Raw genomic sequence first — 25,027 nt, 5'->3', positions numbered from 1 at the left:
CTAATTATTAAATTGCATGTTCTTTATGTTCTTAATACACATGTTAAATTTTGTGTCAATCGGATATTATTTATTATATGATCTATAAGATTATATTTTTTGCATAATTTTAAACTACAAAAACTTACAATTTATAAAATTTATTGATGACATAGTTATTGATCTTTAATTTTCTAGAAATTTTGCAAGCATGGAGAACATAAGAAGAAAATGTTATGCAATGGTCGATTTGTCAAAATTCATCTTCAATAAAAAGATACTGAGTAATGTTGTAGTTTTAAGCTACAACTAATTTTGTAGCTAAATTTTGTACTATCTATAATTGCATATATAGAAATACACATTTTAGAAGGAGAAATAATGATTTTCACATTTAAATCATGAAAAGTGGATGCAAAACAATGAGTGTGACAGTTGAATTATTATGTATCCGTGTATCTATAATTTGGAGAATACTAGATAAGACTATAGATAAAAACATAACAATAATTAAAAAGATGCCAAAAATTATTATTGAAAAAGAAACGCTAAAGATTAATACTAATACGCAAAAGAAAAGACTTGTGTTTAATAACATTCAACATTATTAATATAGTTCAAATTTATTCATATTCATTTTACACATGAAGAAAGGAAAGCAACAGCAAAAGATTGACTAGTAGCAATTGAATGGCCATTGCTAGTAGAGTAGCAATAATTATTTTATACACCAGCCTCATGCAGTGGGTGTTGGATTCAGAATCAAGTTGTAAGACAACCGCTGGATTCACAGGTGCATGAGACCTATGAAATGTAAGACACCTGCTACACAGTGGTGCATCAGAAACTTCCTAGTAAGGTAGACGATGCCGTGGCTGAAGCTGAAAGCGGGTACATTGGACCATGTCAACTAAAAGACGGTACTTCAGCAACACGTATAAGATTGGCACACAAGCAAATAAACCAATGACAGAAAAGATAAATGGCAATTCCTGGTGATTATGATTCTTCAAGCAAAAGGATGCAGAAAATGCAACCATCATGGCAGCAATTGAGATGAAAAGTGTAGTGACTCCAATCATCAACTTAACAGGTAACGACACAAGGAAGTCCTCATATGAATAACGTGAGGTAAGGATGGACAAGAACGTAATTAGGGATGTTGAAGAGCAAAATACTGCAATTGCGCTTGAAACCGAATAGGCCAGGCCTAATTTAGGACTTTGGTTTAATTTATCATCTGGTTGGTAAGAAAAGGCTATAGTTCCAATTAGTGTTGCAACCACCATAGATGATTTAGCCATATTCATCATCCATTTCTCTCCCTCCTTCCTTAACTTCTTGTGGCTCTTTGCAAATAAGACATAGGGTGTTTCCCCATTTCCATTTTTCATTTCTTTGAATCCAGGTCTCACAGCCTTTTCCACTTCCTTCCATTGCAAATCATAAGGAAATACCACATTAGAGACTTGTTGATTAGTCTTAAAATTCAGAAACCTTAGGTAGACATTAAATCTAAGTGTAAACATGAATGAATTTTCTACAAAATGTAATAAATGATCGATTATTCTAAAAGCTTAAACCATTGATGAATGGTGAATGCAATCATTATTTAATCAATATTCTAACAAAATAATTCAAAACTTACTACTCAAATCATATGAATAAATACCTTAAACCATTCAAAACTTACTACTCAAATCATATGAATAAATACCTTAAACCATAGTAACTCTCGCTGCATTTGAAGAGCTGCTCCTGATATAGCATTAAGCTTCTCTTCAGGTGCCAATCCTGCAGCTAAATGCAACATGTTGTTTCCATCTTCATTTATTCTATCTGCTAATAGATCTCTAATTGAGCCTCCCACAAGTAAATTGAAGATGCTTTCATGACGCTTCTCAACAGCAATGTGAAATATGCTTCTCTTCTTATTGTCTATTTTCCATAATAGATCAAAGTCAAAATGAATAAGCTCGACCAAAAACTCCACGTTGCCTACTTCTGCTGCAATAAATAGAACTAATGAAAGCTCTGGGATATCGTTTAAATTCTCAATATCATCTTTGTAAGCTTGAAGACATTGTTTAAGTAGCTCATGAGCTTGAGATTGCTGCGACTTTTCCTCTTTTAACTTCAACCCTGGAATTGAAGTAGCCATTACCAAAGTGAATTATAATTTAATAAAAGAATTGAATAGATTTGGGCTATAAGGAGTGAACATGCTACTGTGTTTCGTGTATTGTATATTATTGTTAGGGCAACAATAGATTCAATATAAATGAATACTTTTTCCTTTGAAACAGTTAGACTAAATAATTAAATTTACAATTTTCAAAAAGTTAATTTTTCGGAACAATTGGTAAATTAACACAATATATCAGCAATCATATTTAAATTATTTGGTTGCGTTTTTATTACAAATGTGACTATGAATAGGAGAAAGTTTTGACTATAACTTCACTTTAACATTTTTTATTAGATGTAATTTTTGACTAATTCACCTTTAGATTACATGTTCTTCTTAATCTTTTATGCTTGCAAAATTTCTAAAAGATCAATGTTTAATAATTATTTCATCAATAAAATGTTTGAAATTTAAGTTTTTGTAGTCTAAAATTTTGCATAAAATTAAGTCTATAAATCAAATAATAAATAATATTTAATTGATACAAAATTTGACATGTTTATTAAGAACATAAATAAAATTTAATCTAATGGTTAGATTTTCAAAATATATAGTAATGTTAATTTTTTTTAATAGAAATTTTCCAAATAAATAAATCACAAAGTTCATAATAATTATTCTTGAAAGTTGAAACCATGAAATAACTCCAAAATATAAAGTAAAATTCATTGACTAAAAAATTTCTGAGGGAGGGAGGGGGGGGGGGGGGGGGGGTTATGTCATATCACATGTTTTGAATTAGAAAGTTGTCATTTGTAAAGAAAGAAATTGAATCTAAACTAACTCTAGCAGAAGGAACAGAAACTGAGAGGCTTTACAATTTCTATTAAGTTTTTGATGAAAAATATTGAATGTTGTTGATGTCGAAGCTGAAAAGAGTTTTGCTTCACTATTAGAACGGTCCTCACAGTGCGTGCATTGGCTTTTGTTGGATTCAATCTCGGTGTTGCTCATGCTCTGTGAATTTTTTTGTTGGTTATTAGAGGAACTGAATTTTAGCTTTGGTTGATCTCCAAATATTGTATTGTGAATTCTCCATCATTTGTGGATTAAATATATTTATTTTATGGTTGACATTATTTATTATAAATGTAAAAGTGTATTTGCTGACAAGTTAGTTAATTTTTTTTTTTTAAATAATGTAATATCATTTATATATAGAGTACAGACATTATTAAATATAAAAAATAAAATTTTTATCATGAAATGAATTTTTTCTATATACAAGATTATTGAGGAATATATTCTATGCAAGATTTAAGAATTTCAAAGTCGGAATAACCCACATGGAATATTGAGGTGTCTCCTTAACAACCCTGGCCGACTTCCACTAACAAATGCTGAAGGATTGCGAGCTAACACATGCAATGCAGTCTCTTCATCTTCATCTTTAGTGGTAGCTAAATTAGGGTTGACTATGAGCATTTTCAAGCCTACTCCTGCATTATTTATTCCAAAACATATATTCGAAGCAAAAAAATGAAAATCTTAAGAAGGAACACTTGGAATATTTCTGTCATGAAAGGTATACTAGACAGAAAGCATGACATAATCATAATACAAAGACAATCAACATTTCCTTGTGATAATTTTTCCCTCCCTAGGGCCTCATGCACTTGGTCATAATTGGATAGTAATCTATTATGCAAAATTTCATCTATAATATATAATTGAAGCATATGACTTTTTTATTGATTTCTTCTAATCTTTTATATATATATATATATATATATATATATATATATTAGTTTTTAAAGCTCAACTTTTTTGTACATAATCATTTACTTATTCAAAAGCCTAAAATTATCACTTATTCAAATTTCTATATATCCATGACATTCAAGATTCAAATTTTCTCTTTCTCATTATAATTATATAATTATTATAAATAGATTAATTAATTAACATTGGCCCTCGATAATGAGTGAAATTGTGTAAATTTTCCTTATTTAGAAATTAAAGGAATGGGTTAGATTGTGTTAATTTTTCACACCATGCATGTTTAAGCTATGATTTTTTATTTTTCCTTTTTTAACTTCAAATCAACTCTAGAATGAAAAAAATCAAACCGTGAAGACCACCCCATCAAAAAAAGCAAGAAATATTATAATTACTCATTTTTTTAAAAGAGTGATTATAATTACTTTTGCTTACCGTATAAGCCACCCTTAACACAAGTGATAAATAATTCAGCTTGTTCATTTTCCTCCCATTCGCAAATCATCTCATTAGTTTCAGAATAAAGAAATTGCACCATTTTACTGTGTCCTAACGAAGCAGCCATAAAGATTGGTTTCACCCCACTCCCTAGGTTTGCCAGGTCTCTATTTTTCTCCAGCATCACCTTGGCAATATTCACATTTCCTGTTGCAGCAGCGTAAGACAAGGCAGTGTTTCCAGCAATGTTTCCAACTTTTAGGTCGTCGCTACTCATCTCATTACTCACTAAATTCTTTACAAAGTCTTCCCTGTTTGCTACAGCAGCAACATGAAGTGTGGTTTCTTTTGCCTTGGTTATTTTTCTTTGAATTTCTTGCATGTTCTCAACAGATTTCCAGTCACCTTTTAGTGCAGCCAGGTAAAGCTTAGTGCGCTCAGTACGGGCTGCTTCATGAATTACGTGTGAGAAAATTCTTCGTGTAATTAGTAAAAATCATAGTGCAAATATTTAATTTAATAAAATACATCTATCACTCTTCATGTTTTATTTTATGTTCCACTAATTTCAATGTGTCACATATCTTTATTTTTTTATTTGAGTTACTTTATAATGTTGGAAAAGAAATGATGTATGACGATCTATATATAATTAGTAGAGTATACCAAAATGAAAATTGATTCTAAAACAATTGAAAGGTATATATAATTTAAATGGAAAATTGATTCTAAAACAAAATTGACTGGAGAATTTGTTTTAATTTGAGAATGCAGTCTTAATAAAATTAATAATGGTTGACTTTATTGATATCTTTGTCAGACATATCCATTTCTTGAGAAACTCATTGAATGCCTACACTATTAAACGATTGGAAAATAAAACATTTACCGATCTCTGAATTGACATCATCTGTTGTCATTGCCACTTATCAGTTAGCCTTTGTGTACCTGAGATCGATGGAAGATGTCATTATATATATATATATATATATATATATATATAGACACACACACTTTTTTTTAAGAAAAGTATAAATTAATAAGAAATCCATATAATGTATGAAAAACTTAATAAAAATATGATTTTTTAAATTAATTTTTTGTCAAAATAAATTTTAATAATTATGTTAGTTAATAATAAATAGTTTTTTTAATGATTTTATTTGTATATAGAACTATCTATTATGATTTAGCAAGATTCAAGAAGAGTTTAAATAAAAAATAGAATTTAAACTAAAAAAAAAAAAAAACAAGTTTTCCTTTACCATTAATAGGACTGTCCAACCCACGCACCTGCTCGAACTTGACCTGAAACCATCCAATTTGATGGTTCTAGCAATCGGACATGGGTCCCTATGTTAAAAACCCGATGCTATTTTTCTTTAAAACCGTGAAACTTGACCTGCTCGAAGGCCATCAACTCCAGCCATTTTTTCCAAAATTTTGGCCACATTTTTAGCTAAACTTGTCGATTTTTGGCACAATATACACCGAATCTAGCCAAACCGGTGATTTCTCCACATGATTTGGCGAAAATCTCGCCGAATCTGACGAGATCTCACTGGATCTTGGATGGATCTGGCAAGATCTCGCCGCGTTTTCGCAAAATTCCAATGAATTTTGGTTTAACCTAAAATTGACAACCACCCCCTGGCAACCCGAACCGACAAACCCATTATTATTACGGGTCGGTTGTGGGTTGGAAAATCACCCACCCGATCTTGTATAGGTCGGTTGCAGGTTAGGCACAAACCCGACTTGCTCGTCTTGTGGACAACCCTAACCATATTAATGTTTGTTACAATCTGTTGAAGATTTCTACAATGTGTGGTAGACAATTATTTTTACACAAATTTATCACTTTTTTTCCACTATCTGTAATTGACAACTTCAAAATGTGATCAATAATTATAACTCATATGGAAGTGTTCATTATATTTAAATAAGCTAGCTACCACGAAACAAACATTATAAATTAAAATTCTATTACATCTATTGATTAATAGGTGGTACAAAAAGTTTTAAAACAACTATAGCATTACCTTTTAAAAAAAAAAAAAATCAAAGTTGAACCTAACATGTAAGCATTAGCATTGGGGGGTGTAAACACCCCCCAGTTGCTATTTTACAACCTAAGACAACCAAAACCCACTCCATCCGAGTTTGTATACGTAAAAGAATTTGCAATCTATGAATAGTAAGGTTGCATATATGCGACCTTACTATTCATAGGTGGTAAAGAAAAAAAAAATTAATATTGTGGTTGTGTGTGAAGAGAAAAAGATAGTGCAAGGAAACAAAGAGAGAAGAATACTTTTTATTATTTTATTAGGTAATTTATATTATTTTATTGGGTTGTATATAAAAATTAAATGTGGGATGTAGGTTGAGCTGTAAAATAGGCTGGTAAAATAGATAAAGTAGTGTTTGAGAATGTAAAATAAGTTTTTTTTGCATCCCCGGATGCTAGTTCGCTAATATAAAGGAAATGAAATTAACATTGGTGTAGTTTTTCCTTTTCATTTATAATTGAATAATTATATAAGTGTTGTTTATTATGAAATGAAAAAAAAAATACACACAAATATATATTCTTAAAATTTTCTTAAAAAGAAAAAAAACAAATTCAATTTTTCTCGTAAAAAATATCCATTTTCTCAAATGCTTAAAGCATGAATGCTCAAATTAAACATGAAAATCATATAGCGCCATAAAACAGGTAGTGTTTTCATCATACAAAATATGAAAGAAGAAAAATGATAGGAGAAAATAAAAGAAGTTGATGCATGCATACATGTTAGTATGTTACATCTACCTGAAGAATGATTGAGGTCAAATGGATTAAGCAGCTGCCCTCAAAGATAAACCTCCAAATATGGTTACTACTTAGAAGGCAATTCCTCTGTACTGGAAGTGTGGACGTAATTGTTGAAGGGAAGAAAAGTTTGTGAATCAGTGGAATGGCGGACAATTCCAATGCCCAAGTCTATTTAATATTATGCAAGAAGTCAAAAAGAGAGATTAAAAAAAAAAAAAACATAATCATACATATCATGATATCATGTTAAACTTGAATTAAATTTGAAGCGCGGGTAAAATTTAAATCTTATTTAAATTAGATTCCAACTGTGGTCTAATTTTGAGCTATGATTCCAATTTAGTTTTCTTAGTTTTGGTGTTAAGTGACCTATTCTTATACACTGTTCAATAGCTAAGATGACAACTTCACCCACCTTGGTAAGATCACCTTATCATCATTATTGTTATAACGTGCATAAGCACGAGTTACAACCTAGTCAACAATCTTATTGTATTACAAAAGATGAATTAGCTAAGCCATGCCAATTATAATGTACTAGATGCAATTGATATTAGAGTAGTGTTATATCCATAACATTTTCATAAAAAAAATTAGGTCGTAATCTGTTACTAGATCTCATTTGAATTCACCACGAATATTATCTTTTTATTTAGCACTAACAATTTTTCACCCAAAACTTGTTGTAAAAATATTGTTACTTAACTTTATTCTTGATATAGGCTACTTTTTTGTAAGTCATTCGTGGAAAGACTCATTCCCTTGTCATCGGTAATAATATCTTAGAGAATTAGTATTGACAGTGCTAAAAAACCAGATTGCTAATTTTAACAACCAACGTTACAATAATAATAATAATAAAAAGTTACATTGTTGTAGCCATTTCTAAATTTTTTACGAACTGAACTACAGTGATCTGCTATCTATGTAAGATCATTGAAGCTCAAAACTATTTATAAAAACTAATATTTTATTCATGCTCCAATTAAATATAATCACATTTAATCTCCTTCGCACATTTTTTATCTACTCTCTCCACCTGTCTAGATTTTTTCTTTTTTCCCCAAACCACCTTCACCTTTCTAGATTTGTGGTGGATTTTTTTAATTATTTTAATGAGTTCTTCATATTATTTTAATTGAAGTAGTAAAAAAATAGAACCATTGATGTTGAGTGTGTTATAAAGTGGCGTGTTAAAAAGATAAACAAGTTTTTGAGATGCTAAAAGCTAAAAATTTTAGCTTCATTAGTGTTAATGCTCTTAGTCATCACATAAGAAATTTGGAATTTGGAATTTGGAATTTAATACTCTTAGTCATCAAAAACTGATTGATGTTTTGATCTGATGATAAAAAGTAATCTATATATATATATATATATATATATATAATAATAATAATAATAATAGGTGAAGCTAAGAGAAACTCAAATTAGAATTCCAAATTAGAATTCTAATTTTACACCATGTGTCTTAAATTATTTATTCTCAAAGAGTTTTATTTCTTAATTTTAGAATCAAATGTGGGACCATATCGTAAATATTCATCTAAGTGAGACATTAAGTACAAAAATTAAAGAGTTTAGAATAAATGAATAGTAAAAAAAAAGTGTTTCACAATAAATAAATAAATAATATGGATAATTTACATTTTATACTTAATAATATCTTTACAATTTTTTTTAAGAGTTAACAAAATATAAAAATGACTATCAATAGTATTTCAATTATATATATAGAAATTATATTATACATCTTATTGTATATCTTTAAGTATATTCATACATATGCATGGGATTACAAGCTAATTATTATAAAGTAGACTCCATATATATGAAATTAAAACGATGAGAACTCTCTCTCCTATTTCTCTTCCCTTTTTTGTATCGAAATCCAAATCATTGCAGAAAATCCTTGTTGTTCATCACTTTTGTTTTAACTCCATGCTCTTAGTCAAATTGGCAACCCCTTTTTAGTCAATTGAAAAAGATTATTTTCCTCCATTAAGCAAATAAAAAAAGAAAAGAAAAGAAAAGACTCTTTTCATCCGTTAATTTTGTCGACAGCTATGACTCACAACCAACTTAGTACAAAGCATTAGTAAAACTTAAAAAAGGAAAAAGAAATGAAAGGGCTCTTTTCCTCCCTTAATTTTGTCGACAATCATGTGCTCACATGGTCAATTATTTTTAAGTCATTTGGAAAAAATACCCTTGTAAGTCATTTGGAAAGAATATTTTATTTTCCTCCTCCAATCCTTGTTGGTATTGTGATTTCTCAGGAAGAGAGGAGGAAATTACCAATGCATTATACTAAATTGGTCAGCTGGAAATAAGTCTTTCATCGAATCCTTTTTGATGGTTGTGAATCTTATCATATCTTAGTCAATACGGGCAAGTCTTATCCTTGTCCAGGAAGGCGACGAGAAAATTACCACTGCAGAATCTTAAGTTGGATCCCACTAAGTTCCTGGACGCGATGACTACGTTACCCTTTTTTATTTTTATTTTTATTATTTTTAATATTAACCACTAGTCCATAGTAAATCAAGATCTAATTAATTAGATACTGTGACCCATTTTTATGAGAGGGGATTTAGTCATTCTTAGGTAATGTTTGGATTCAGATGAATACGTACACGTTTTGCCAAAACGCGTTTCAGCTTTTTTTTTTTTTTTTTGGATAGCGCTGCTTGCAGTGTTTATTGTCCATGAACAGTGCAAGAGGCTTATAAACAGTAAAAGTTGGCGTTTCATGCCTTTTTTTTTTTTTTTTTATAGTCGAAATTGTTGACTTTTCAGTAACTTTTTCATTAAAAATAAGTTTCACGACACTATTTACACATTTAAAAATTATTTTGCTACAGTGTTTTCAGTTTTCAGCTGTATCCAAACGGACCCTAATCTATATTTAATTCTTATTTGTGGATTTTAATTAATACAACTAGTTAGTTTCTTGTCATTGACTACGAAATTTGGAGTTTAAGTCCTACTTATACAAAAAAAATTGATTGATGTCTTGATCTGATGATAAATAGTAATTATCAGGAATAGACTTTATATGTTTGAAATTAAAATGATCGAAACTCTCTTTCCTATTTCTCTTCCTTTTCTTGTATCAAGATCCACATCATTGCAGAAAAAGCTTGTTGTTCATCACTTTCATTTTTACTGATCATCACTAGCATTGCCAGCGATAACTTTAAACTCTCATCCTTCTATCTCTCTCTTTAAACACTCAAAAAATCTCAATTTTGGGAATTTGATCTAGTGAGATAAGAAAGAGAGAGTGGCTTATAGAGAGGGAATGTGAGCCTAGAAACCACCGCCACTGATGATGGCAATGAGCTCCAGGAATCGATTGGCTATGGCTTTGGGCTTTTATGCTAATTTAGGTTTTGTTTTTATTGTATCTTGTATTTACGAGGGTGTGATTAAGTATCTTATGCTCACTTCTTTTTCTTTTTTCTTTTTTGTGTAAAAGTTTGATGTGTCACATTATTATTGGATGATGCAAACAAGGCCTTTTACGCAATGTCCAAATTGAATTTAAAACTTGGAATTTTTAAAAGCATGAAAAAAGAAATTATATCTCTAGATGTAGCATATAAAATAGCGAGACTTCAATATATAAATTCACTATCAATGTTCTTTAGTTTATTTATTTCCGCCAATGAAAAGTTGGATCTTACTTATACTTATTAACTGAAAATTGTTTTCAGTAAAGTTATCTAACTAACTTAACAAAGTTCGTGTGTATTTGGAAAATTTACCGACTAAGCTAGAACATTAAAATTGAGCTCAATTTTTAAGCTTGAGTTTAACTCAATCTTGATAGCAAAGTAAACTAAATAATCTTTAATATCTTAATGCTTGACTCGTTTACAACTCAAATAAAGAGAGAGGTCTAAGACATTACACAATGTGTAGGATCTACTAAATGGTAAGGAGTTTAAGAATTATGAAAACCTAGTTTTAGCCCATGCAATGCGTGAGGTATGTTGTAATGGAATGATAATAATTGATAAGCCGAAAAAATAGTGTTAAATACATTTTTAACCATTTAACTTAGTGCCCAAGAGTCTTATGGCTCAAGGCATTTCTTGGTATTTCCAATAGAAACATTTATAATTCAAATCCTCCTCCTCTAATTATCAAATTAGAAATTTTAAATTAGGGTCAGTTTGGAACCTGTTTATTTTGCTAAAACTGAAAAAATTTTATTGGAGTACTAAAAATAAAGGTAAAAGTTAGCTAAAATAATACAATAAGACCCATAAAGAGTACCAAAAAGTGCAGTTGGGCCCATGAATAGTAGCAAAAATTAGCTGAATATAAGCTACCTTTTTAATTTGGAGCCAAACGCACATTTAGGGTTTGTTTGGGATTCACTTATTTTATTGAAATTGAAAACTATTTCCTAAAAGTACTGTAGATAAATGTAAAGGCTAGCTAAAATAATATAGTGAGACTCATAAATAGTACCAAAAATGTAGTGGGACTAATGAATAGTAGCAAAAATAAGCTGAATAGTAAAATAAGTTGGTAAAAATAATCCATACCAAATGCACACTTAAAGTGTTCGTTGAGGAACAACTTATCTAGTTTTTGAGGAAAAGTTTTTGCTGAAAGTGCTATAGATAAAAAGTAAAAGCTAAATAAAATAAGTATGTGACTCATGTGGAATCCATAAATAGTAGAAAAATAAGTAATAAGTTAGCTTATAATTAAGATCCTAAGGCATATTAAGCCAACTTTTGGATAGAGCTGAAACTGAATTTTCAGTTGCGTTGTGTGTTTTTCAGTGGGTCCCGTGCACTGTTCAAGGAACCCGCAAGTACTTTATTCACAAAAAAAAAACTTTAAAATTGGGTCCCACGGTGCTATTCATACATTTGAAAATTATTTTGCTATAGTGTTTTCAGTTTTCAGCAATAAGCGGTATCCAAACGGATCTTAAGTCATACACTTTCAAAAACATTTTGATTTATTTATTTACTGAAATAAAGTTTTGAAATACAATATTGTGTGGCATAGAGTGAAATAGTGTTCACTACAAAAAATGCGGGCTATAATCGCGTTTGTTTTAGCCATGTTTACAAAAAACTCGGCATAGCTAACCTATAGCTACATTGTTGAAAAACGCAACTTAAACTATTGACCTATAGCCACATTTATAGGTGTTTATACCCGAGTTTTTTGATAGGGCCTATTGTTGCGTTTAGAAAGCATGGCTATAGGTCCAACCAAATAATTTTTTTTTTTTTTTGAAGGAGGACCTATAGCCATGTTTGAAAAACGTGGCTATAGCCAACCTAAAGCCGTATTTTTAAGAAACGTGGCCTAAAATCTTGATCTATAGTTGCGTTTTTAAAGCGTGGCTATAGGTCCAACTGAATTGTTTTTTTAATTTTTAAAAGAGGACCTATAGCTGCGTTTAAAAAACGCAGCCATAGCCAACCTAAAGCCGTGTTTCTTTGAAACAAGACTTAAAATCCTAACCTAAAGTCGTGTTTTTAAAGCGTGGCTATAGGTCCAACCAATTATTTATTTATTTATATTTTTATAGAGGATCTGTATTGTTAAGGACATATTTTAAGTAGTTGGTCAATCTTTTGACAAAACGCACTTTATTTATATTTGGGTAGATCTAGGATGTGTTTAATACTTCAAAGAACATGTTGTTCAAGTCTGCCATGAAGATTGGACCAAGAAACAAGTGAAGAAAAATGTGTTTACTAAAACTGGACAGATAGCTGGACACTTGCTGGACACCTGCTGGACACCTGTGGACAGCTGCTCGATAGATAGCTATCTATCGAGGTTTAATGAGGCTCGACAGATGCTATCTATCGAGGTATCTATCGAGGTTACGGAAATTAGAATTTTCAGATCTGATTTTTGGGCCAAGCTTTTGTATTTGTGTAGGGTTTCTTTTCTCACAACCCTAGGCATATCTAAAGCTTATTTTAGAGGCAGTCACATGAGAGAATACAAGGAGAACATATGCAAAAGGTGACCAAAGCCTTATTCTCTCTAAAAGAAGCTACTGCATCTTTGCGCCTTAGGGTTTTGTAACCAAGTGCTTCTTGATCTTCATTGTTGATGAAGTGAAGAACTTTGCAACCAACATCTTCTTCTCTAGTTGGTGATTGAAGTCGCGCACTGAGATCCGCGCAATTGGTTAGTCACGTACTGGGATCCGTGCATCAAAGGGTGGCGTTCATATATTGAAGAGTTCAGAGGTTTTGAAGCGGTAGAAGGTTTCTGCTGTGAGTTCATCTATGGAGATTGTAGAGTTTAGGGACAAAGGTTTTATACTAGATTTGAAACTTCTCTTTACTGTAGTGGATTGCTTTTCGAGAAAGTTTCCCCCCCAGGTTTTTTACTGTGAAACTGATTGGTTTCATTGGTTTTCCTAGGTCATCATATCTTGTCTTATTTATTTTTTTGCTGCACTTAGTTTTGACATGATATTGATGTTTGTTTGTTTTAACAAGTTTTATGCATAATAAATCTAATTAACAACTTGGGTTTAAAACTTGTTAATTCTATCAACTAGGGTCTAAATTTCCCAACATATACCATCGTTTAAAAAATGCAACCATAGTCAACTTAAAGCCATTGACACATAAAAGGTTCCAACCAATTAAACTACAAGACCTTAAGCAATTGAAACCTATTTAAATTTGATATACAAATTTTAATTTGAAACTATAGACATGCAAGCTCCTGATATTTTCATTTTCACTTTTTTTAAGGGCTTTGGGTTAGAGCTTAGCACATTTTTATTTTCATTTAAAAATAAAAATAAAAATTCAGCTATGATGGTTTGGAAGAGTAGTTTTATTGATATAACATTTTTTATAATAGTTGATGTGACTTTTATTATTAAAGCAATATTACTATTACCTTTGTCTATTATTGTCATTATCTTTTTTACGCATCAATCATTACAAAGTATGTCATCCATGAGGGTTGGTTTTTGAAATATCTTTGGCCCGTTTGATACGTGTGTTTAAACAACAGTTTTTAGTTTTTTTTGAAAATATGTGTGAATGAAAAAATGTATGAAAATACGTGTAATGTTAAAAACTGAAAACATGTGTTTAAGTTTATGTACCAAATAGGCCACTTGTCTTCACTTGTTTGTCATTCCTTGCTAACACAGGATCAATTTGGGGAGTCGAATACGCCACTCTCGTGCTCTACAATGGCAGTTCCATGTTTGCTTGCGTAAAACTGTACATATGTACTTGCAAAAAAAAAATTATATACTAATCTAACCTAATTTGAGCTCCTAATAAAAATGTTGAACACCATGATTTAAAAATCACAAGAATTTGGGTTCAAAAAAGTAAGAGCAATACCATATTTATAACATTTTCACAACAAAGTAAGTTGTTACTGATTTTAATTTGAGTCAAATACTGACATTACTTTTTTTACTCACCAATAATATCTTATTGGATAAGATTTGTTGTGAAAATATTGTGATCGTAACATTATTTCAAAAATAATTCTAGCCCCCCAAACATAATTCTCAACCCCCTTAAAAAAGGCTTAAATAACAATAAAAATAATCCAAATAAAAACAAAACTAGACCAAATAGCAAGAAGTGAAAAAATTATTCAACCGAAAGCCTATTTAAAAACAGAAAAATAAAAATAAAAATCCCTAATCATTTCAATTTGTAATTCATTTAAATAGAAAAATAAAAACAAAATTCCCTAATCATTCAAAATTGTAATTCATTCAACCTGTTACATAAAAATAATTTATAATTTCATTTTTCCTTAAAGAGAAATACTATAGCCGTGAGTTCTCCTTTGCAATGTCAATAGTGATATTCTCTTTGACTTTGCAGTCACAACAATTTTGCTCTCATTAGCGTTTCAGCTCAAAGTTATAGTAAATATCACTTTTTTATTATCATTTAATACTGTCTCTCACTTTATGATTCTCATCTTAGCATTTTTAATTTCCACTTTATCTCTTATTAGTCTCTTTTTTCTTTTTTTCTTTGTCAGTAGAAAGAAATTTCAATACTTAATTTATTTGCGTGATTTTTTTTTTTTTGGTGACGTTGAGATATTTAAGTTATTTCCATATTAGACTTTGTATAATTTAAGTTTTTTAGTGATTACTCTAAAAAAATTACTAAAGCTGCCACTACTTGTCTACATAGTTGGTGAAGAAGGTTAGGGTTATGTCTTTGAAAGTTCTAACACTTCACAAGTCTACACAAGAGAAGAAACAATACTGCAATATCATGAAATTGGAGTGAATCACGATGTTAATATCTCAATAAGGGATAATTATGGTTGGTATAATGAAGAAGAAATGGTCATTTGTGTTTTGTACACTCAAAAGTTCATGAGACTGCCTGAAACTTGGTTTTGGGTTAAGTACCATACCTGATTGTAAAATTATTTTTCCGTATCTATCTAAAGTTTAAACCACTTCGGGTCTATTGGTTTTTGTTTCCAGCTTCCCCTCAATCTTATAGGTTTGTCGGGATTACTAGAAGATTTGCTGAATGAGAGGGAAGTTTGCTGTATTTGCTGAACTTTGGCATCTTCATGTTTTGGGCAGTGGATACTGAAATTAAGGGTGGCTGCGGCTGAAACTTATCTGATCTTGACTAATCTACTGGCCAAAAGCCACCAGAAGTGTGCATTTAGCTCTAACTTGAAAAATTAACTTATTTTACTATTCAGCTTATTTTTGCTATTATTTATAGGTCTCACTGCATTTTTTAGTACTATTCATAAGTTCCACTGTATTACTTCAGCTAACTTTTATCTTTATTTATAGTACTTTCAACAAAATTTTTTCAATTTTAATAAAACAAACGAATCCCAAATAGACGTAAGTGTGGGCATTGATTAAACAGATTTTTAAACTTTCCCACGACCATGAGCTTATCATTGCACAATACACTTTACATGGGCTTATTGGTCCTTTTCATGTTCCAAGCCCACTAGACGGTCCTCCAATCCACAACTCCTCATTATCTCATGTGCTGGATCCTTCCTGCTATGAATGGGCTTGGTCCATACAGCAGAACTAAGAGGAACATGACAAGAAAGATGGTTCATCGGCCGTAGTTCCATATGTCGGTTGGAATTGGGCTTTTACGTTTGGGTTAATTTATCACTTCCATTTTTGCCTTGAACTCACGTAAAAATTAAAACAGCTTCTTTTTTTTTTTTTTTTTTTTTGGGGGGGTAAGAAATTAAAAAAAGCTTCATTTACTACTCAGTGTGTTGTTTGGCCCAATCCTCATGGTCACGGGCTGGGCTCTTTCCTTGTAAGTGAAAACCACCTTGCATGGACTTGGATTCTTGGAACCATCATTTGGGATCACTCTTGTGGAATGGTCTGGTGGCCTTTGGGCCTACTTAATTCGTTCCAAATATAAACTGCTCTTGACATCATCAAGTGAGAAAAAAGGACTTTGTGAAAAATATTTTGTTGATAGACTTATTGGGTAAGTTGTTATTGTTAAATGAAAAAGTGATGTTAATAATAGACCCAGATGAAAATCAAATAGAAGTTGGTCACATTAACAATTTGTAAAAATGTTGTAAAATAGTTTGTTCCTATAGTCTTACTCTTATATAGCCTTGAGAGTTGACACTGTACATGAGAAAATTTCCTTAATTTGATTCTTATCACTTCCATTTTTGCCTTGAACACGTAAAAATTAAAACAGCTTCTTTATGTTTTTTTTTTTTTGTAAGAAATTAAAAATAGCTTCATTTACTACTCAGTGTGTTGTTTGGCCCAATCCTCATGGTCACGGGCTGGGCTCTTACCTTGTAAAGTGTAAACCACCTTGCATGGACTTTGAACCATCATTTGGGATCACTCTTGTTGAATGGTCTGGTGGCCCTTGGGCCTACTCAATTCGTTCCAAATATAAACTACCATCGACATCATCAAGTGAGAAAAAAGGATTTTGTGCAAAATATTTTGTTGATAGACTTACTGGGTAAATTGTTATTGTTAAATGAAAACGTGATGTTAATAATAGGCCCAGATAAAAACCAAATAGAAGTTGGTCACATTAACAATTTGTAAAAATATTGTAAAATAGTTTGTTCCTATAGTCTTACTCTTATATAGCCCTGAGAGTTGGCACTGTACATGGGAAAATTTCCTTAATTTGATTCTTATCACTTCCATTTTTGCCTTAAACACACGTAAAAATTAAAACAGCTTCTTTTTGGTTTTTTTATTTTTTTTGGTAAGAAATTAAAAATAGCTTCATTTACTACTCAGGGAGTTGTTTGGCCCAATCCTCATGGTCACGGGCTGGGCTCTTACCTTGTAAAGTGTAAACCACCTTGCATGGACTTTGAACCATCATTTGGGATCACTCTTGTGGAATGGTCTGGTGGCCCTTGGGCCTACTTAATTCGTTCCAAATATAAACTGCCATTGACATCATCAAGAGAGAAAAAAGGACTTTGTGAAAAATATTTTGTTGATAGACTTATTGGGTAAGTTATTATTATTAAATAAAAAAGTGATGTTAATAATAGGCTTAGATGAAAACCAATAAGAAGTTGGTCTCATTAACCATTTGTAAAAATGTTGTAAAATAGTTTGTTCCTATAGTTTTACTCTTATATAGCCCTGAGAGTTGACACTGTACATGGGAAAATTTCCTTAATTTGATTCTTGTTCAATTAGGTGAGGTGAGAATACATGGAAACTAATATATACTAAGGGTAAGATGTAGGTACAGTATTTATGTACTGTTCCTTTAGTTTACCTCTTAAGATTTTGTCATGTGAATTTTTTCTCATAAGAGGAAAATGTATTTTTTAGTCAAGTAGCTCCATATGATTGAATTTTAAGAAGGGATTCTAAGGAACTGTACCTAAGGTTGATTCATATACTAATATACTAACAGCTACAAAGTCGAAAAAGATCCACTAAGTTTAATTTTGTTTGTGTGTTCTATCAAGAAGGAACTAGAAGAATTTGTTAAATCTTAAAGTTGCATTTGGATTTGGATGTAAAGAATAACTGTTATTATAAATCAATTAATAAAAATTTTAAGCATGTTTTATGGTTGAGTTTTAAAAATTTTATTCAAACATAATTTATAATTTGATAGGCCAAAAACGTAGTGACCCATTGTGATGGATTAATTGATTAATTAGCTAAGTTTAATTAATTAATCAATTTAACATACAAACGCGTGGTAGTACAAACAAATCACTAATAAACTAAATGCAGCGGAAAAATAAATTTGACACAGTGATTTGTTTACGAATGAGGAAAACTTCAAAGACAAAAACCTCACCTGGTGATTTTAAGGTCACCACTCTCGAGAATCCACTATTATCAGAACAAGTGGTTACAAGTAAAGGAATCCCAGTACCTTATACCAACCTACAGTTAAACCTTTACCCCAATACCCAATTGGACTTGTTTTGTAGTGACAATCTCTTCTTTTGATGTACGGCTCCCAGTACGTGATTAACTAATTGCATGGATCCTAGTACGCAACTTCAATCACCAATTTGAGGAAGATGTTGGCTACAAAGTTCTTCTCTTCAACAAATGAAGATCGTGAAGTTGCTTGGTCACAAAACTATACGGTGTACAAATACAACAGCTTCTTCAAGAACTGGGGTAAAACTAGGTTTTTTGGTCACACTTGTGAAATTATGCTCTTGTGCAATTGTGCTCTTAGCTATGTCACCAGATACGGCCCTTAAAATAATCCTTATATATGTTTAGGGTTGTGAGAAAAAAAGGCTCAAACACATAATCACAGATTGGAGTTAAAATAGATCTGAAATTCTGTTTTTCATAAACCTTGAAAGATGCCTATCTGTCAAGCTGCTGTCGAGCCATGGGCTTCAACAACTCTACAGGTTTCGATAGATGCTAGCTGTCGAGCTAGCTGTTGAGCTTTAATGAACAACACTTTCTTAGCTTGAATCTTGGACAGACTTGCATGGCTTCAATACTTGGACTTGAAATCTTGTTCCTTGAAGTATTAAACACATCCTAGATTTACCCAATTACAAGTAAAGTGCGTTTTGTCAAAAGATTAACCAAATTACATAAAATGTTGACATATGTTTCTAAGAACCAATCACATATGTCCTAACATAATTTATAATCTATATAAAACTGAAGAAGTTTGAATTGTGGAGAGATGCAAGTTGAGGAAGAGAGAAATAGTAAAGGGTTAGCTTGAGATATTTCCACCAGGTTTTGAGAGTATTTGACAATTAATATGATTGGTGGGTTTCAAATAACTCATATATGAATTTGAATTTTTTTTTTCTAATTGGTGATACATCAATTTGTAAGATCAATATAATAAAACTTGTAGTATTTGTAACATTACTCTATTTATTATTTAATTTCTTGCATGGGACTCAAGTTTAGAACTTGATTTTTATGAGTTCAAAATGCAGCTCTCAATTTGGCCCAGAGAGAGAGAGAGAGATTATTGACATGGCTTCAAGCTATTGACATATATATTTGTTTGAATTTTTTTTCCAATTTTTTTGTTCTGTTTTGGATCTATATTTTGCGAAATCCTTTTTCTTATTTAGATTAATTTTGAGCATCTGCCTTGTTAAGCGTTGGGTTTCATTTCAAATTTGACAAATTGCGTTCCAATTTGTGTGTTTTATTCCTAGGTAAATATGATCATTGGCTTTCTTTCGTTATTTTATTTTATTTTATTTAAATTATAAAATTTCATGGTCAATAGCTCTTTTCTTGTGGGTTTGTTCCACAAGTGCTTTGAAATCTGTTAATAATTACCTGATTTGGTTATTGTTCTCCCTGATCGATTAATAAAAAGAAAATAGGCAAGACACATATCGATCGAGCAAGTCATCAAATTAAAGGAACTTATCAGCATAAACTGTAAATCTTCCATTTGCATTGGCAACTTGGCATTTTAATGCACTATATGATTGTGTATTCAGCAGTTGCATTAAAAAGGGATAATACACTGCACTGATAATGAATTATTTGTCGTCTATTCCTTTGAACGAAGAAGGGCCATATCCTATCAACTCTTCACTCTGTGACACCTTTTAATTGTTTATAATATTGGATTTGGTTACAATTTGTTCTCAACACATACTTAAACAAAGCACGTGAGGTAGAGGAATTCTAATTTTTGTACTTCAGAGCTCAATTTTCAAAATCACATAGTACAAAATAATTTTAAAAAACAACAAATTATATTGCTTTCATCCATAAATAATCACTGACAAACCCAAAATGCAGGTGTAATTTTCTTTTGTATTTTGAGTTTGACGTTTTGGGTGTTAAACCCACCAACCAATTTTACTAACAAAACTCCAAAGTCAGAAACAAAAGTAATAAATATAGAAATTCACAGATGCATAGAGATTAGAGATCGTATAGTAGGGTTTCTGATCGTAGTTTAAGGTTTTAGAGACCAATTTCAAATAATGAAAAACAAAGAGAGAAGAGAAAGATTAGATGGAAAGTATGCGTTAGGAATGTTAAGAGAGTATCGAGCAAGAATGAGAGAGATTTTATATTTATGAAGAAAAAGGAGCAGAGATCGCCGGAGCATTAGTGATTTTACGATGAGTGGAGAGTGAGAAATATTTGAGAGATAGACGAGTTTGAGAATAGAGACAAGAGAGTAAGTGAAAAAGACGAGTCAGAAGAGTGTAATATGATTTTCTTAAAACAAATATACAATAGCAATTTTTTTTTTAAGATAACCACATCAACTATTGCCACCTTTCACAAAACTCGAGTTACATAAAGGGGCAATTCTTACATACTTCTAGAGCAGTGCTTTGGGAGTATGTACATTTTTCACTTCAAAAGGGGGGGCTTTTTGTGTATAAATTTTGCTAAAAAAGACTAAATGACCAATTTGCCCTCGAATATTACCTTAAAAAAATGAAAAAGGAATCATATTTGCTTATGCATAATTGTTTGGGATGAATTTGTTTTGTTGTTTATTTATTTATTTTAATTTTTTAGCTTTTTTTTTTTTTTGGTTTAGTCTTCAATATTTACGAAAATTAACTTTGCAGTATAAGATCATATGACCTTACAAAAATCATTAATACAAAATAAATATATAAATGAACACAGTATTTAATACACAATAATAAATATTGTGTTTATGTGATTTGTGCTTGTTTGATGTTTCATTGATTCAGATCTATTGCATAATTAATTATTTGGTTAATATTTGATAAAATCTCTATAACCATTACAAGCCAGGTTAAAACTAAAAAAAAATGAAGGAAGAGGAGAAGTGAGAGTTGGTAGCCAAGAAAGTCGAATGGCTTTGATACTATTGGAACACAATGCTTGTTAAATAAATTGTCATTTGTATCCTTGGAGTATTGTGTGCATTGTATTTAGACTAAATATATATTCTTTTACATGCATTTTACATATACTTGTTCACACGATATCCATAGTTGCATGTATAGAAATACAAATTTTAAGCAGCATAGTGATTTTCACATTTAAATCATGAAAAGTGAACGTAAAATAATGAGTGTGACAGCTGAATCATTACGTATCTATAATTTCAAGAACACAAGACCGTAGATAAATGCATAAAAATAATTCAAAAGATACCAAAGATTATTATTGAAAAAGAAATATGCTAAAGATTAAAATGCAAAAGATAAGACGTGTGTTTAATAACATGCAACGTTATAGTTCCAATTTGTTCATATTCATTTTACAAATGAAGAAAGGAAAGCAACAGAAAAGATTGACTAGTTGCACTTGAATAGCCATTGCTAGTAAAGTAACATTAATTATTTTATACATCAGCCTTATGCAGTGGGCGTTGCGGGAACGTGAGACCTATTAGAAGATAAGACACCCGCTACAAAGTGGCGCATCAGACACTTCCTAGTAAAGTAGACGTTGCGGCACTTCAGAAACATGTATAAGATTGGCACGCAAGAAAATAAACCAATGACAAAAAGAATCAATGGCAATTGCTGGTGATTATGATTCTTCAAGCAAAAGGCACTACAACAAAGTGTAGTTATTTCAACCCTTTTTTATCAAGGGTTTACTAAAATCTGTCAATACAACCTATAAATAAAAATGCGGAGGATTTTATTACTAAACTTTATTTCAAATGTTATTTGGTCCCTCAAAATAAGTTAAAGCACCCACGAAATAAATGTGAAAAAAAATGCGCCAGTTTTTTCAGCCCACAACCCTTGGTAAAATGTTACAAAATTTTCAGCCCTTGAAAAAAGCCCACAACAGAATTTTCATCCCTTGCTAGAAGCCCACAACGAAATTAAAACTATAGCCCAACGTAACTAACAAACACATAGAGCTCTTATCACTCTCAGAGCATAGAAATCTCACAGAGCATGGAAATCTCATAGCTCAACGATCATGGAGATCTCATAGCTCGACGATCATCGATTAGGTACGAGTTCATCTCGGTTTTGTGACTCTTCATCTCTCTGCCGATTTAGACGATCACCGTTCTCAGCTTCAATTAGGTACGAATCGCAAACCCTAATTTCGTCTTTGATTTTTTTTTTTTTGGTTTTACTCACGCTTTTTCATCGATTTCCTCATGATTTTCATTTCACATTTCTCAGAAAACTGAGCTCATCATTGATTTCCCTATTTCGATTTCTAATTGTTCGACTTTTGCGATCTCATTATTCGATTTCAAATCATAATCTCTGTTTCCTTTACAGTTTTCATACAAATATTGATTGAGTTTTTTATTTTTTGATTGTGAGTACAGGCACAACGAGATTGCAAGGCTCAATCCAAGGGATTGCTAGTATTGGTTGTGTGGGAAATGTGCTTTTAGACACTTTGTAAGCCTTGATTTATTTCCTAATATAATTTGCACATTCAATAACTAGGAATTTAATTTTCATTTTGCTCTGTCAAGTGTGTTTGTGTATTCAAATTTAGTTTTCTTTCTCTCCGTGTTTGTTTATTTCAATCTGCATCGTCCAACTTGTTGGCTTTGGTGGGTGAGTGTTGACTTTGAACTGTACGGATCTACTGGGTATCATTGTTAGCTATTGGGAATTTGTGAATAGTAGTGCTTAAAGCTTACTTGGGTTTATAGTGAAATAGTAGTATTTTAAAATTTTCAGAGTGACTCAGAGGACCTTAATTAGTAATTTACTATTTTAAACATTGTGTTTGGGATGATGGGTTTATTGAAATGCTATCGGTTTTTCTTTTGATGGTAATTTGGAATGGACACAGGTTTTTGTTTAGATAACAAAATGGTTGAGGCAAATTTAGTTTTATTTCTTGTTTATTTATTTTTTTTTCCAGTGCTTTGGTTCATATTTTATGGTTGAAAAGGATGGGCTCCAATAGAATTATAGATATTTCTGTTTGACAGGCTATTGGGACACTGATCTCAAAGGGTGCTGGATCTGGCTCCTATCTAGGTGGTTAATTGAGTGAGTTTTGTCTTGCTAATCCTCATTTCCTTTTTACTTAGCAAAAATAAAAGATCTATATTTTTTCTTGTCATTTATTAGGCCCCAATAAGTTGTTTCTATTGGTTAAGGCTCCCTGTTCTTTCAACCTGCCTCTGCATTTTCTTCCCAAAAGTGATTTTAAATAAAGCAAAATGGTAACAATTCCCCTTTATTTATTTAGGGTTAAGTAAAAAGTGCAACAGCAAAGCTATATAAATAACATGCCTTTTTATCATTTTTTTTTCCTGTTGTATGGCGAGTCTGCTTGCTTTTATGTGCATAAGACAGTTGTATACCTGACATGATAGTGGATAGTCTTGATAAACTATTGTTCTCACTTTTCATTAATTGTAAATTTACTAGAGAGATTGCTATGGGTGCTTCTAGCCAAATTCACTTATAGATTGCAGTAGAGTGTCCTGTTTGAAGTAGGAAATAGGACACTGTTATTGTCTCATATCAAATATTGTTTCTTTTACCCTCTTGGAATTATGATTGTGCTGTGGAATGGACTGAATAAGTCTATAGAGTGGGTTAGACAGCAGATCGTCTTTCCAATAGAATTATAGATATTTCTATTTGGTTTTTGTTGCACATGGTTCCACAGTTTTTTGTTCTAGAATGTCATTCATTAGTTAGCAAAGCCATTTTTATATAGTTATATTTAGTTTTTCTAGATTCTGTTGCGTTGAATGTGAATGGACTGTTGGATGGGCGGTACATATAAAAGTATGCTACATGGTACTGATCAAATTTTCATTAGTGAACGTGTTATTATTTTCCCATCATTAGTGAACGTGTTGCATCTGCACAATTCTTTATCAGATTCTATTGATTGGTTTTGTTATAAAGGAGTTATTTGTAATCCAAATTGTTTGCTGCATAAGGATTTAATGGCTAAGTACTGTAAAGGAAAGCATTTTTAGTTTCAGATCTAAGCATTCTGACTATTGGGTTGGAAAGGTGTCCTATCTTGTAGATATTCAGCTTTGACTGAAACTACATGGTGTATTGGAGATGGGACTTCAGTTTCACTGAATTAGAGTTCTTATGCAAATTGCTGCAGATCTAATTGATTGTGACAGACTTTGTTGTAAATTTTATCTCACTAGGAACCCTTACCAACCTACAGTGGCAAGTGAAATGTGTAAGATTTATTTGTCTAGAGGAAAATTTAATTAGAACTTAATCTGGCTACACTCTGAATCTGGACTTTATATTGTTAAAAAGGGTATTTCTTAAGCAAAAGCCAGACTTTGGAAGATAATGATAGTACTGTTGTTTCTGCTTGGCAGGATTCTTTTTGGGCCAGATATGAGAGCTTGATATTACCTTTTAAATGTCTTATTTTTCTGTGGAAATAATTAATAATGATATGTTTGTGAAGTCTGACCTAATTATCAAAC

The 25,027-nt window shown here is 31.3% G+C and overlaps 2 protein-coding genes across 2 annotated transcripts; both read right to left on the bottom strand.

The window, feature by feature from the left end:
• Window positions 1–830: 830 nt before the first annotated feature.
• On the bottom strand, window positions 831–2,140 carry LOC142634073 (uncharacterized). Its single transcript, XM_075808351.1, has 2 exons — window positions 1,697–2,140; window positions 831–1,460 (listed from the first exon to the last, which is right to left on the bottom strand). The coding sequence occupies exons 1-2, from the start codon at window positions 2,138–2,140 to the stop codon at window positions 831–833; spliced, it is 1,074 nt and encodes a 357-aa protein (XP_075664466.1).
• A 1,293-nt stretch (window positions 2,141–3,433) lies between these two features.
• On the bottom strand, window positions 3,434–5,244 carry LOC142634066 (uncharacterized). Its single transcript, XM_075808339.1, has 3 exons — window positions 5,214–5,244; window positions 4,322–4,771; window positions 3,434–3,606 (listed from the first exon to the last, which is right to left on the bottom strand). Exons 1-3 carry the CDS (start codon window positions 5,242–5,244, stop codon window positions 3,434–3,436), a joined length of 654 nt encoding a protein of 217 aa, XP_075664454.1.
• Window positions 5,245–25,027: the final 19,783 nt, after the last annotated feature.

Source organism: Castanea sativa, chromosome 1 (assembly GCF_040712315.1).
Source record: "Castanea sativa cultivar Marrone di Chiusa Pesio chromosome 1, ASM4071231v1".
Taxonomy (NCBI): domain Eukaryota; kingdom Viridiplantae; phylum Streptophyta; class Magnoliopsida; order Fagales; family Fagaceae; genus Castanea; species Castanea sativa.
Note: the sequence above shows the minus strand (reverse complement) of the source record. Positions and strands in the feature narration are given on the sequence as shown.

What these genes read in the sequence shown, in the direction of transcription:
- LOC142634073 (XM_075808351.1), bottom strand. Translation starts at nt 2,140, where the DNA reads ATGGCTACTTCAATTCCAGGGTTGAAGTTAAAAGAGGAAAAGTCGCAG. An exon ending in GAGAGTTACTATGGTTTAAG is followed by an intron (nt 1,461 to 1,696) that starts GTATTTATTCAT and finishes CTGAATTTTAAG; the next exon opens with ACTAATCAACAAGTCTCTAA.
- LOC142634066 (XM_075808339.1), bottom strand. Translation starts at nt 5,244, where the DNA reads ATGACAACAGATGATGTCAATTCAGAGATCG. An exon ending in TGATGTCAATTCAGAGATCG is followed by an intron (nt 4,772 to 5,213) that starts GTAAATGTTTTA and finishes TTCATGAAGCAG; the next exon opens with CCCGTACTGAGCGCACTAAG. An exon ending in TGTTAAGGGTGGCTTATACG is followed by an intron (nt 3,607 to 4,321) that starts GTAAGCAAAAGT and finishes TAAATAATGCAG; the next exon opens with GAGTAGGCTTGAAAATGCTC.